Source organism: Eublepharis macularius, chromosome 13 (genome assembly GCF_028583425.1).
Source record: "Eublepharis macularius isolate TG4126 chromosome 13, MPM_Emac_v1.0, whole genome shotgun sequence".
NCBI classification, from domain to species: domain Eukaryota; kingdom Metazoa; phylum Chordata; class Lepidosauria; order Squamata; family Eublepharidae; genus Eublepharis; species Eublepharis macularius.
In genome coordinates this window covers 8,195,986-8,211,043 of record NC_072802.1, presented here as the reverse complement: position 1 = coordinate 8,211,043, position 15,058 = coordinate 8,195,986, and the positions used below count along the sequence as shown (strand labels likewise).

At 47.9% G+C, this 15,058-nt stretch overlaps 1 protein-coding gene across 4 annotated transcripts in view; it reads left to right on the top strand.

Moving 5' to 3' along the window:
* The first annotated feature begins 3,991 nt into the window (after window positions 1-3,991).
* Window positions 3,992-15,058, top strand: part of LOC129341053 (vascular endothelial growth factor receptor kdr-like) — a 281,338-nt gene continuing 270,271 nt past the window's right edge. For all 4 annotated transcript variants that reach the window (XM_054995953.1, XM_054995952.1, XM_054995951.1 and 1 more), the window contains exon 1: window positions 3,992-4,463. In XM_054995953.1, the coding sequence (XP_054851928.1) occupies window positions 4,367-4,463 (97 nt within the window). In that variant the 5' untranslated portion in view covers window positions 3,992-4,366. The remainder of the gene's footprint in view (window positions 4,464-15,058) is intronic.

Below are 15,058 nucleotides of genomic sequence, written 5' to 3'. Positions count from 1 at the left end.
TGCAGAATCCCTGGCCCCCCTATGATGTCAGGAGCAGACCGCCCAGTGCCACGCCCAGTGGCAGCGGTGGCAAGCCCTGACAGTATATACATGCAGCACTTTCCTAGAAGGCTCAGAATACCTCCTAGCTCCTTAACATCTTGACTGAGGGCTGGTGTGATGGAATAATACCAAAATTCAGTGGTAGCTTAAAGACTAATGACACTGACTTCACTATGAATTTTGTGAGTTACATTCCTCTTCTTCAGATAGCTACGTGAAGGGGAAAATGTACTGGGAAGTATTATAGGGAAGTTTGGGGGGTTGTCAAGGCTTGGTGGCATGGCTTTTTTTCTGGGGAAAGAGGTGGTGGAACTCACAGGGCACCATATGCACAAGCTTTGCACGTGTGTGCTCCTGGGACCATGTGATGACATCACTTCCGGGAAGTGATGTCATCACGCAGGCCGTGGCCGTCCCGGGAGTACTCCTGCTTGGTGCGAATTACACCATGAGTCTTTCAAGTATAATTCCTCAATGTATGGAGAAAAGGGAGGCATCGCCATAGAAAGATTAGGTGCAAATCCTGTCATAATAAATCAACAGAATTAGCAGCTACAAAAACGGGATGGTGAGGGAGGTCAGAGCAGAGAACAACTAATTCATGAAAATTAACTGGTATTGATGCAAGGATGTTGTCGGATAAAACATGTTAAGAACAGCCAATTAAAATTTCTACAAAGAGAGTCCTGTAGTACCATTTGAGTTTGCAGTGACTGAGGAAAGCAAAGTCTGTCTAAACCAGGATGGAATGGAGTGTTTAATTTTGTGATGAGTTCTAAATCAGCATTTTAAAGGGGGGGTTGTTTGTTTTAACCATTTTTTTTGCAAAACAGTGATTTTTTAGGCTTGTAATAGTATATCCAAGGAGATTAAAATGTTTCCCTGCTGGTTTCTGAATGTTGCAATTTCTGATGCCTGATTATCTATTTCTGCGGTTCCCTCATTCCTGGTCCCAGTTGTTCCAGAAGTAGGCATAATGCAGGCAGTCTCTCACACCCTGTCCTTCGCCAACATTTTCCCATAACTAATTGTTCAATTCTATGCCAGGACTGGCCCTAAATCTATGTACGCATACTTAGAAGCCACTACCTTTGCACCAAACCCTTTGGAGAATGGTTGGTAGCATCTTAGTAGAGTCATTTTTCTGTGATTTCTCTTCTCTGTCATAACCAAGTGAACTATACTGGGTTAAGCAGCAGACACAAGCCCACAAGAAGCCGGTAAGCTGATAGGGTGCCACTCTGCCTGGTCTGCTTCCCTCACTAAGCCTCAGTGCAAGCTGATAAGTTGTTTTTTTCACCCACCACCTTGGAAGAACTTGATAAAAGACAACTATTTCATTGTACTTGATTTGAATGCCCATTTCACGCTTTTGTCCAACGTGTTGCTGGGGGCAGATTGTCCTCTGGGCCCACTCTGGTCTTTCTCGTCAAAGCAAGAGTTTAATTTGGTCTTCAGGGGCTCTATGCGCAATCAGCCAGACTCACCTACAACTACATCTTAGCATTTCTGCAATAATCCAGCAAATCCTTTTTGAATAAAAATTAAACTGTGTGCATTCAAATGATAAATTGGGAGGATAGCTACATTGCGGGAGGGCCATGATATTTATTATCCAGGAACATTTAACCACACAAAAACAACACATGACATTTTTACTTCATTTAATTTTAAACCATATAATGACTTCAAGTTATATTTTGTTCACAACTCTGGGTGGGGCACTAATCTGTCTAGAAGAGCAGTATATAAGCGCAGTTGTTGTGGTTATATTTTAAAATCTAAGCTACAGACCGTTAGACTATTCACCACCATACACAGGGCTGCTGCAGAAAATGGCAATCTTAGGTACAGCCAGCTCCATAAAACCTAGTTCAACGTACTGTAGGTCTTTGCACTTTTACATAGTATCTTTATCTCCTCACCCAATGGAGTAAGCTAGGAAGACATGAAATGACCTTGAACTAGATGCTCTAGAGCAGGAGGCTGGAATTTGATGTCATTTTCATCTGCAGCCTGATATTTAATTCCACCCTAAATGTGAAGAATAATTTTAGGGGTTGATAGACAGACACGCCAGAGCATCTGCAAGAATCTTATATACTAATTGCTCAAGTGCCCTTGGATCTTTGGATACTTAAATCTAGAGATTGGAGCCATGAACAAACAAGACATATTGTTCACATCTGAAAAATGCCCCAGGTTTGCAAATGAATCTGAAAAAAATTACATTGGAGGTTTTAAAAAACCCAGCATCATATAAGGAGTACCTGTAGCTTTAACCAGATGTCCTCAATGGTTGTTGCTAGGCAACCATAACAGTTTAGCCAGTATTCCAGACTTGGTTTATGTCAGAAAAAAGCAGGGGAGGGAGCAGGGCCCTTTCTAGGACTCTTTTGAGGGAGGACTTATTGGGGCCAGGCTCAGAAGCAACCACCAGGTGACTTGAAATCACATGACTTGCATGACTTACCCAGTTCTGGCTGCTTGCTACTGTTTAACAGCAGCACTCCCCAAAAGCCAGAGCAGTGCAGTAGTTAGAGTTTCAGAGTAGGATCTGGGGACTGGATTTTGATCCAGGCACACAGTCTCAGGTGCTTTGGGTCCCCGTTGTGGAGAAAGGCAGTATCTAAACAAATTAAATTAAGAAATGTAGATGAAGATGGGGGGCAGATAAAAGGTAAGTTATTTAGTAGGTTTGAAGGAGAGAAGGATGTAGAGAAAGGTGATCATAGGGAAGCTGCCAAGAAGAAGGAAAGATGAAATAGTGTGGGGAAGGGTATATATGGATCTAAGGGTATATTTGCAAACTATGCAACACAGAATTGTTCAGGAGGGCTATTTACTCAGACTACATGACTGTGTCATAAGAAGAAGCTCAGAGAGATACCCTGGTAGGGACGGGGACGAAATGCTACACTACTGGGCACTGTCTGCTGATGTAGACATGCACCTACTAGCGAATTTCCATGCTGCTAAACATGCCACGGAAACTGGTTGTGCTTTGTTTCATTTAGATTTCATCTCTGTGCTCAGCTTTATGCTTGTTCAAATGTTCTGCTACCCTTCTCTCTTGTATGTTTCCCTGAACATCCTAACTGTTGATCGTTCTTTGTACCTTGCTCGGCGAATGTCCTGGCTGTCCCCTTATGTTGTAACCGATAGTTTAAAGTGATAATGACGAGTTATGTCTGTGTGAATTGGGTCTGTTCAAGTGTACAGTTCATATTTTGTTGGTGTTTGTATGGCTTATGGCTTCGGCCGGAAAAGCAATAAACAATATTATATTATGTTGTAACCCGCCTTAGATCTCTGAGAAAGGCGGGCAACAAAAACAAACCAGGACCAGGAAAGACCTCCACCCTGGACCCTGCGGGCCGCTGCCAGTCAGCGGCCAAGGCTGAGCCTGCCGGGCCAGCGGCCTGACTCGGTCTAAGGCAGCTTCGGGCGCGTTTCCGCTTCGCTTCCCATTGCAAAGCTGCAGGCCGGTTCCCGGTCCCGGCCGAGGAGCTCCGTCGAGCGCGTCCTGCGGGGTCTTTTGCCGCCTCCTGCCCTCGCTCGCTCCGCTCCCTCGGCCAGCCCCAGCCGCCTGCTGACTTCCACCCCAAAGCGAGCCTTGTCACGTGCGGATGCGGGTGTGCGCGTCCCTAAGGAGTTTGGGAGCCTTCTGCGGCAGGAAGCAGCGGCGGCGGCAGGGGAGCGACCCGCGCGGAGACTCGGGCCGAACCCTCCCCCCCCCCCCGCGCCGCCCGGCGGCCTGGGGCGGCTGACGTCTCTCCTTCCTCCTTTTCCCCGATAAAGAATTCCAGGCTCGCATCAAACATCCCGGCAAAAGCCAGGCCGTCGGGGAGGGGGCGAGGCAGCGCAAGAGCGCAACACGGCACGAGCGCTCCAGCGCCGGGCGGCAGGGCAAGCCCGCAGGGGAGGCCGGGCTGGGCTGGGCGGGGAGCGCAGGGCCCAGCCCCTTCGCACCAGTCCCGGGCCGTTGGGGCGGGGGCGCTCGCTGGGCTGCATCCTGCCAAGCCCGAGGAAGTTTGGGCCGTGGCCCCGACGGCACACCTGCGCCTCCCCGCCAGCCTGGAAGAGACGCCCCGCAGCAGCCGCCGCCGGAGCAGCGCGCCGAGTTCTGCAAAGAAACTTTTGCGGGACCGCAGGCGCCCGCAGCCCTTCCCGCCAGCGCTCGGGACGGAGCAGAGGGAGGCCCCGCGAAGGGCATCTGGGTCCCAGGCCAGAAAGGGCAGCGACAGGTGGGGCAGTCCCGCCGCCTCTGGCCCCGCAGCCCCTCACGCCTCGCCGCTGCCCGGAGGGCATCCTGGTTTGCGCCATGGACGCCTCTTGGCCTCACCTGCGCCCGAAAAGGCTCCCCCGTCTCGGGATTGCCCTGGCTGTTCTGCTCCTGCACGGGTCGCTTCGGGTCCAAGGTAAGAGCAGTCTCCCCTTGCGTCGAGACCCCTCCTCCCCCTCCAGAGCCAGGCTTTCTGGGGATCCTTCCTGCGTGTCCCCTTCGGGCATCTCTGCCCCCAGGCCTCCTCCGAGCCCCGTGCCAGGCTCAAAGCTGCGCCGCTTTGCCTGCGAGCCACCTGAGCTGACAGCCCCCCCCCCCCCCCCGCCGGGGCCGCAGCCAGGCCCGCTCGACCTAAGGAGCCCCTGGGTGGGATTGGCAGGCCGCGCAATTCATCAGCAGCCGGCGTGTTGATCTTGGGCAAGGCTCCTCTCAAATGTGGCTTTGTTTTCGGCTCCTGGGTTTTTTGGGTCTGGCTTCAAGGCAGGCCTGCTGGGCCAAGACATACACTCTCAGGGATATTAGTGGATAAACGGAGTGCGCAAATATGCCGCGTGTTTGTTCTCTTCGCTCTCTATTTCTGTTTCTTGCGCCTTCTTTCCTGCCAATAAATACAAACACAGGGGGCCGGTTCACACATGGACATAGTTCACCAGGCTGGCCATCACCCCATCGACTGCAGCTGAGGAAAATAGGGTGGGTGCAGCGTAAAGTGCCCCATGCAGCCCCTTCTGCCCCCCCCCCACAATACCTGCCTGATTCCCTGTTCCCACCCCACCCCCCTTTGCTTTCATCTGGTCTCCTCTCGCTGGGCTCTTCTTTTCCATCTTGCACTGGCTTCTGAAACAGGGTCAGTTAGTAAACTGGGGAGAACAGCAAGATTTGAGTCCAGTCGCACCTTAGAGACCTTCAAGATTTTTAGAGTATAAGCTTTCAAGAGTCAGAGCTCTCTTCTTCGGATACCAGATGAATACACTAGTCTGCATAAGGGAGCTGTGACTGTCAAAAGCTTACACTCTGACAATCTTAATTGGTCTCTAAGATGCCGCTGGACTCAAATTCTGCTGCTCTACTGAAGACCAACATGGCTACCCACCAAACTATCCTCACTGGGAGAATAGTTATTCTCCCCCATCAATTAATTGTACAGGGTGGTCATATCAAACTGCAGCTCAAAAATTTGCAATAATATTTGCTCATCTGAATAGATGGCAAGCGGAAGAAAAGCAGCCCCTGGTCGTTCCATGATGTAGCCCACATTGACCTGCACGTGACGGGAGCTACGAGAGAGCCACCTCCCCTGTTCCTAAGAAATTTACATTCTAAAGACCTGGAGGAGATGGCAGAAACTGCAGAAATGCTGTGCAATTGTTAAACTTAAAAAGAAAAAACCTGCACCTCTCCCAAACTCTTCCAAAGTCAAAATTTACTCGCACGCTTACTAAGGGTAAGTGCCAGTAAAACAAGGTACAAGCCAGCTGTATCCTTAGGAGTGATTCACGGGGCTCTGTTTCTGTTGGTTGGTCTGTGAAGGGAGGCTTGCATTCATGAACAAACAGAGTGCTTCTAGGGAGGTTTTGGAGAGTAAATGGCACGTTAAATCAGCGCTGCTGACACCTGTAAACCAGTGCGGTCTAGTGGTTAGAGTGACTGGAAGACCCGGGTTCAGATTTCTCCTCTGTCCTGAAGTTTGCTGAGTGACCTGCTCAGCGTCTTTCACTCCAAGCTGTTTCACAAGGTGGTTGTGAGAATCAAATGGGGCAGGGAGAACCTTCTTTGTTGCTCTGTGCTCCTTTGGAGAGGAGACGGACGAAGATGTGTTGGACTGAGTCTCAGCCAACCCAGTGATAGCAACAGACTCCCCCGCAAAGAGTTGTGAATCAAGGCACTCCGCCTCATTCAAACATGGCACTTTGCACACAAGCATGAATCTGTGAGAGTGTTTGCATTTCTAGTGCAGCATCTGAAGGGGGAGATGATAACTGAGCTGACATGGCAGTCGGAGCCAGCCGGTATAAGGCATTTAGTTGCCTCCAGCAAGGCATACCCCTCGCCAAGGCTTGGGCCTGGCTGGTGGCATGAGCCCCGGAGCTAATCCTGGCTTGCTGATAACAACAACAACATTCGATTTATATACTGCCCTTCAGGACAACTTAACATCCACTCAGAGTGGTTTACAAAGTATGTTGTTGTTATTATTTTTTATACAATTTATTTAAAGAAATGAAAGTAAGACAAAAACGGAGTAAAGTAAGTGCATAATATAACAGTTACGCAAAATTTAAACAGTAAATTGAAAATTATACAATCTTATACCACCAATAAGTATGTAAACAGTGCAGATATAAAAATCTTAGGAATAAAACAAGCAGAACATTTAAGTTTCTTTAAACTAAAAAGGTAATTATTAAGTATTTGGCTTCCTTGAACCTAGCTGCATGACATTTCTCCTTCCCTCTTCTTCCCTCTCTCCCTCTAAGCTACTATATCAATTAGTTTAGCCTAAATAATCAAAGAAATCCTTCTGTTTTTTCCAGAAGTCAGTTATCAACCTATTTTGTAAGTGGGTAGTCAGTTTGGCCATTGAAGCATATTCGTGAACCTTCTCTCTCCACTCTGGGAGACCAGAACAAGCATCAGTTTTCTATTTTCCTGCAAAGAATACTCTTGCTGCTCTCACCATATAATGGGAGAGATCTCCTTGTTCTTTTCTCAGATTTGTTGGTAAAATATTTAACAGCATACTTTTCGGATTTAATTCAAATCTGAATTTAAGGATCTTTTGCATCTCTTCATGTATTTTTATCCAATATTTTCGTGCTTCCTTACAAGTCCACCACATATGGTAAAATGTTGCATCCATATTCTGACACTTCCAGCAATGCCCACTGTAACCTTTACTAATCCTTGCAATATCTTTGGGAGTAATGTACCATCTAAAAAAACATTTTATACCAGTTTTCTCTCAGTACCTGGCAGCCTGTACATTTTATGTCTTTAGTCCATAAATTTCCCCATAAATCCATTGGAATAGATTCCCTGAAATTTTGCATCCATTTTATCATACAAGTTTTGACTTGTTCCGTCTCTGTGTGGTGTTGCAGTAATATTTTGTAAATCTTCCCCAAGAGATGCGACAAGTCTCCAGATATTACTAGTTCATATTTTGTTTTTTCTCTCAGCCTGCTGCCTTCTTTGATAATTTGATCCTTTAATCTTGCTAGTATTTGGTGATAAGTCAGCCACGGAATATTTTTGCCATGGGCCTGGATTTCTTGCCAAGTTTTTATGTTTCCTTCTTTATCTATCAGTGATTCATACCTTGGTTGATGAATTTTGTTCCTGACTGCTACATCATAATAGTCGTTAATGGGTGACATCAATGGGGAAACTGGTGGGCTCAGTCTATTTCTGCATTGAAACCATATTTTAAGCAGACCACCTCTTACAATGTGAGTCCCATCTTGTTTGCAAATGGATTTCCATGATTTCTTAATCCATAAATAATTATGGATACCAAAAGTATCCAAAAGTATGTTATTATTATCCCCCAAACAAAACAGCCTAAGAGAGCTCCAAGAAGCTGTGACTGAGCCAAGGTCACCCAGCCGGCTTCAAGCAGAGGAGTGAGGAATCAATCCTGGCTCTCCAGATCAGAGTCCTGCGCTCTTCAGCACTACACCAAACTGACAGGGAGTGAGTGGAGTTCCCATGGCACACAGCCTCCTGGGTAGCTTGCCCACACAACTGGCCCCAGAGTCTGCACAAGTATGTCATTATGGTGGGGAACTCTACCTTGCGTTGAGGATATTCTCCAAGACACCAAAGCAGCTCTGCAGGTCACTCATGCATTTGTGTGGTGCACCCGGTGTAACATCTGAAGTTACCCAGTATTGGGTGGGAAGAATTATTTGCAAGAACCCGGTTCCACGTAGGGTTGCCCAACTTCCAGCATTGCAACTCATCTCAGGACCACAGAGATCAAGTCCCCTGAAGAAAATGGCTGCTTCACAGTGTGGCCTCTGGGGCATCACATCCGTGCTTTGCTCTCCCCCCTTCTGTGCTCCCCAGGCTCTGTCTCCAAGAATTCCCTGGCCCGGAGCCTAATACTAAGTACCAAGTTGCTCTTTTATTTATTTAATTTAAAATATTTGTATGCCATTTTCCCACCCAATAGGGTCCCCAAGGTGATGATTATCAAAGCCTTGAAACAGTTAAAACAGCATTTAGAAGAATTTAACAATGCAATAAAAACATACAGGCATGCAAACACAACACAACCAGGAAGGAGGGCCAGTAAGTTCAAGCAGTAATCCTTTGCTTGGGCTTTCTTTCGTGCCAGAGTTCAGCCCTTGGCACAGATGAAGTGAAGGCATTGTTTGAGCAAACAAATGTTACTTGTTGGATTTATGGCTCTTAGTGGATCCATTTATTGATTGATGATATTTGCATGTAATAGTGGAAATCAGAGAAGAGGAGGAGGAGCTGAGGCTGCTTTATGAGCTGAAGTTCCCAGGAAGCATCTCCAGGGAAAGCATCTCAGGCGAGAGGTGCAAGGAATGGCCCTTCCCTGCCTCCACCTCTGCAAGAGGCATCAGAGTTGAGCCAGTCCGATCAGTGGCAGCCAGCTTCATGTGAGTTTAGGAGGACAGGTATCAAAAATCATTTTAAAGATTTTAGAATCTGCTGCTGCCTAATTAATCTAGTTAACAGGTTAGATCAAATCAAGTCTGAATTGTCCCTAGAAGCTAAAATGACAGAACTGGGGCTGTCATACTTTGGTTACATCATGAGAAGACAAGACGCTGGAAAAGACAATAATGTGGCACAAATGGCTTTTTTTCAGCAGGAACGTGGTGGAATGGAGTTCCGGAACCTCTTGAAAATGGTCACATGGCTGGTGGCCCCGCCCCCTGATCGCCAGACAGAGGGGAGTTTCAATTGCCCTCCGCACTGCTCAGTGGCGCGGAGGGCAATCTCAACTCCCCTCTGTCTGGAGATCAGGGGACAGGGCCACCAGCCATGTGACCATTTTCTCAGAGGGCAACCCACTGAGTTCCACCATCTCTTTTCCCAGAAAAAAAGCCCTGGGCACAAAGAAACGAGGAAGACCCACCCTGCGATGGCGGCACTCAATAAAGGAAGCCACATCTTACAGTTTGTAAGACCTGAGCAAGGCTGTCAATGATAGGACATTTTGGAGGACATTAATTCATAGAGTCACCATGAGTTGGAAGCGACTTGACAGCACATGACACACAAACAACAGCTTTTTAATATCTAGTTAAGTGACTAGATGTTCTAGCCCTCATAATCAGAACCTAAGAACAGCCCTGCTGTATCAGACCAGTAGTCCATCTAGTTCATCGTCCCATTCCACATTGCAGCCAATCACATGCTCTTGAAAGGTCTACCAGCAATGGTGTTCAGTGGTTTACCCCTCTGAATGTTGAAGTTCTGTTCAGTCATGGTTGCTGATATTCATTGGTGAACACTTCTCTGTGAATGAGTGCAATTCCCATTTACACTAGCTAGGCCGGTGGCCAGCCACTACGTTCCGTGGCAGTGAATCCCAGTAGAGCAGGTGTGGCTCGTGTGTCCCTTGAGTACTGAGAATCCTTGCATATCAGAAATGGTGGGGACAGCACAGCCTGGATCACCACCCGTATCACGTTTCCTATCAATTCAATGCCATTCCTATTTATTTATTTATTTCATTACTTTATTTATAGCTTGTCTTTCTTGTTGAGATCCAGAGGAGTTAGCTGTGTTAGTCTGTAGTTGCAAAATAGTAATGAGTCCAGTAGCACCTTTAAGACTAACCAACTTATTTGTAGCATAAGCTTTCAAGAACCACAGCTCTCTTCATCAGATGCATCTCTGATGAAGAGAGCTGTGGTTCTCAAAAGCTTATGCTACAAATAAGTTAGTCAGTCTTAAAGGTGGTACTGGACTCTTTACTTTCTTGCTGAGACTCAATGTGGATCACCTGATATAAACAATGTAATCAGACAGGGTAAGCCATCCAATAAGCAATGCAGCAGGACTTGGATCACAAAGTTAGAAAAATGAAAAAAAAACAAACCCAAAACGTATCAGGCATGATATATCATAAATAAAGCAGAAAATTGTATTTCGAAAGGAGAATGCAGAAAGAGCAGAAAAAATCACAAGAGATGCTGGCATAGACCACCATCCTGTTTTTCTGATAAAAAAGCATCCTCCGAAACCGCTCCGTTACGCAGCAGCCCTCTTCCCTAGCCAGTTTGCTCTCCCGGTTGTGCTGTTGATCCGGACCCAGTCCACCCATGAGAATCTGTTCGGGACTCAGAACAAGATCCCTGCCGCTGGTGGAAATGAAAAGTTGGCTCGAGGCAGCTATAAGACCACAAGGCTCCTTGCGGTTCTTGCTGCAGCCACTGCTCAAATCCATCTCCTGTGGAATTCCTGCGACCCCTGGAACCCCCTCCCCATGAAGTCCGGAAGCATCTTTCATTCCAATTAGCTTCCCTGCAAGCCCCCTACAAAGGTGCTCCTCTTGTAGTCAGTCAAGGGCCTGATGCCATTCTTACTTTCAATGAAATACTTCTGCAGCCAACCGGTGACTGCGATGCTGACATGAAGTCACTCAGTGGCCTTAGGGTCAAACAACACAAGACAAAATACGCTTGAATAACACTCAAATACACTTGAATTGCAAAATTATTAAAATACACTCAAATTATCCGTGTAATTCAAGTGTATCTTGTCTCGTGTGGTGAGACCCTTAGAGGGGTTGTGCCTTCTCAGCCACCACCAGCCACCTGCTATGTGGGTATAATAACACTGGCCCACCTTACAAGGCTGATATAAGGATTACAGCATTGAAGGGCTTTGCGTCAGTGGAAGAGCCCCTCTGTTTTACACGCAGAAGGTCCCAGATTCCGTCTCCAGCCGAAAGGACAAGGCAGAAGGCGACGTGAAAGACCTCTGCCTGAGGCCCAGGGAAGAGCTGCTGCCAGTCTGTGTGGACAGTATGACCTTGGTGGACTGAGGGTCTGATTTGGTGTAAGGCAGCTTCATATGTGAGTATTCAAGGCTGTTGTAAGCATTTGCACACTGAAAATGCTGTAGCAGCACTAAGCGCCGAATGTACTGTCTCTTGCTTCCACCCACCCCCTCTCGATGGCTAGTGCAGATTAGATTCTTTGCCTCTAGTGAGTGCCAGGCATTGAACTCCTTTGATTGTGAACACAAAAATGCTAATCCATACGGAATGATTTGGAGTATTCACCTAGGGAGAAGAGAGCAAGAGTCCAGTAGCACCTATAAGACTAACAACATTTGTGGAAGGGTAGGAGCTTTCGTGAGCCACAGCTCACTTTTTCACATACATGTGTCTGAAGGTGATACAGGTATCTGAAGAAGAAGTGAACTGTGGCTCACAAAAGCTCATACCCTACCCCAAATGTCTTATAGGTGCTACTGGGCTCTTGCTCTTTTGTACTGCTACAGACAGACTAATACGGCTACCCGTCTTGACCTAGGGAGATGTCAGTGTAAAAAATAATTACCCCCCCTCCTTCCAAGCACACAGGTCTTGTCAAAACATGGGCCGATTCCGCACGGCTTACCTGAAGCCGGGATGTTGCGGAACATGCCAGAAAAAACGTGGAAGATTGCGTTTTCTTGCATGAGTTTTGCCTGATGTTGTGCAAAACTTGCGCGAGAAAACGCGATCTTCTGCGTTTTGTCTGGCATGTTCCGCAACATCCCGGCTTCAGGTAAGCCGTGCGGAATCGGCCCTGCTTAGATATGGAACGGTAAGCATAAACTCATGAAGCTTAAAGCATCTTTTGCTTCAGTCTACTTCCGGCACAACTGTGAAATGTGCCCTGGCTGGAATGCTCACTGGCATTGCTGACTCAGCTCCTCTGCTTTTTCTGCACTAACAATAAACAGACCCTAACACGGCCAGAATCAAAGCAAACTCGTGTCCGAAAAGGCTCTCGTGCCCGTTCATGGTGGTGACAGCAGAAGTGAGGGTTCTGGATCAATCAGTGCAAGTTGAAGCAGGTGGGGATTCTTGTGTGGCGGCTTGGGATGGAGAAGTCCTGTGGTGTAGCTCCCGATGTGCTTGGAAAAGCAGATGGGGGATTTGTGGCAGGGGTCTCTGCTTCTTTGTGACCATCTGACATGTGAGGGAAGCGGCACTTGTCTAGCAGCGCTGGCGGTGGGGGAGATCATTCAGCCTAAAAGCTGACCTGTTGCAGAGTTCGTTTTGGTTTCCTTTATAGACACCAACTATTTCAAAAATGTTGTCGACTTAATTGGTTGGGATTTTCCTAGATATGGTTCCAATTACAATGTTGTTGGCTTTTTACTCTCTGCGTTGAGCAAGTCGAATCGAGTGGGAGAAGGAGTCAAACCAGGAACCACCACTAGATGGCGATTCCTGCTGCAGGCTTTGCAGATGGCATGCATGCCTCCCCGTCCCACGGGTAACATCGCAGTGAGGAGCGGATCGACCTTTCAGCTTACATGGAAAGCTGGGCTGCTGGTGGGCTGCTGGTGGCCAGGAGCAAGTCCAGCTGAGCCCCATGGTGGGGCTGTTCGGCTCAGACCTGGCCGGCAGGAATGACAACTACAGCCAGTGGCATGCTTTTGAGAAACTTGCATCGAAGGCACAAAAGCAATAGAGAACCCTCTCAAACAGATATGCCCCTATATCCTCCCTCCAGACATGGAGGTTTCCACTAGCTGCCATGGCTGATAGCCATTGATCCTCCATGAATCGGTCTGTTAATTAAGTGCTGTCAAGTCACTGACAACGTATGGCGACCTCTCGTGGGGTTTTCAAGGCCAGAAATGGGCAGCAGTGGTTTGGGATTGCTTGCCACTGTGTAATGATGACCCTGGGCTTCTTTGATGGTCTCCCATCCAAGTACTGGCTGTGGTGCTTCCAAGCTCTGACGAGCTCAAGCTAGTCCAGGCTATTTAGGCTGCTGTATGAATTGGCTAGTCACCTTTTAGAGTAACAGGAAGAAAAAGGGGCAGAGAGACCTGGATAGCCCAGGTGAGCCTGATCTCGTCCGAAGCTAAGCAGGGTCAGCCTTGGTTAGTAATTGGATGGGAGACCTCCAACAGAGACCAGGGTTGCAGAGGCAGACAATGGCCAATCACCTCTGTTAGTATCTTGCCAGGAAAACCCCACCAGGGGTCGCCATAAGTCAGCTGTGACTTGACTTGAGGAATCTCTCCTCCACCACCACCACCACCACCACCAGTGTACAGATTCTTGAACTGGGTTAAGGGATTTGCAACTGCAACCTAAAAGGGGCATAAAGGATATCAAGGTTGGTCAGGCTTCCTGTAGAAAGAACTCCCCCATAGTGGGGAGAATGAAGATTATTCCTTAGAATCACAAACAGCCACCCCAGCCCCATCTCTGGACAAAGAAGCTTACAATCTACACTTTGACAACATGGGAGGAACAAGAACACGACAGGCAAGAGTAGCAAGGGATGAGCGTTTCCGGTAGGTAGTCATGTTGGTCTGCAGTAGAGTAGCAGGACTGGAGTCCAGTGGCACCTTAGAGACCAGCCAGATTTCCAGGGTATGAGCTTTTGAGAACGAAAGTTCCCTTCTTCAGAGATGAGAGGCTTGTTAAAGGCCTGGCCCATGCCCTGAAATTCACAGCATTCACTGCCAGGCTGTGCAAGGCTCCTCCTACCCATCCGCACACCCTCACCCACAGTTGCCTTAAGCAAGGCCTTCTTCCAGCATGCAAGCCACTGGGCCCCAGAGGGCAAGTAGGGCATTTTTGAGGACTGTTTGGGAGAAATGTTCTCTGAATACTGGACCCTGGCAAGTCCACCCACAGTGCCGCCCGAGGCTGCCCAGTGCCGCCCAGGAGTGGCCAGCCAGCCTGGGCTCCCAGCTTCCTGTGTGGCACCAGCGGGAATGGCCCATCCACTTGCTCTGCCTCTGGCAGCAATGTGGCACTGCCCTGGCATGGCCAGCCATCCTGGGTGCCTGGAAGTGGGGTTGGAGTGATGATGTCGCTTCTGGTAATGACATCATTGCACCAAGGGCGGGACTGTGCATGCATGAATAAAAAAGTACGTCAGTGCCGTTCCCCCCACCCCAGTATTATTCTGGTCCCCATCTAGCAATCCCAAGGGCAAGCCAATTGCCCAGCAGCCCCTAGACTGATGAAGGAGGGGTTCGGAGTTGAAAGTTGTGTTCGTGAGACTTTGCTTTGCCAGAGATCAAACCTTTCAGCCCACAGCAATGGCAGCTCAGGTTCATCTCCTTCAAAAGGCCTCATTAGTGAAGACTGAGAAATCATGAAAGCTGCAACTTGGCATGGGGGGTCGGGGGGGGCTCCTTGGCGTCCCTTGCCCTTGAAAGGTGCTTTGCACACTTCTGGTCTCCTTGAGGCATCTGCAGGAACTTAGTTTTTTAAAAATAACAACTTACAAGCCTTAGTTGTGTTTCTGTGTCTCTTGCCAGAACCATTTTTATTTGATCATTTGACGCCCCTCGTGCTCTGCTGGGTTTGAACAGAGGATTATGCTATTCCCAGAGTGGGAGGCACTTTGGTGTTTAGAAATAATTGCCTTTTTAAAAATTTTGAAAGTCTGTTGATCACGCTTGTATCCATCAATGAGGTAGAGACAGGATGGACATCAGGGGCTGTCTTTAGGCTCAGCTAAGGCCTTAGACTCCATCTGACTGACTTCGTTGTACTCC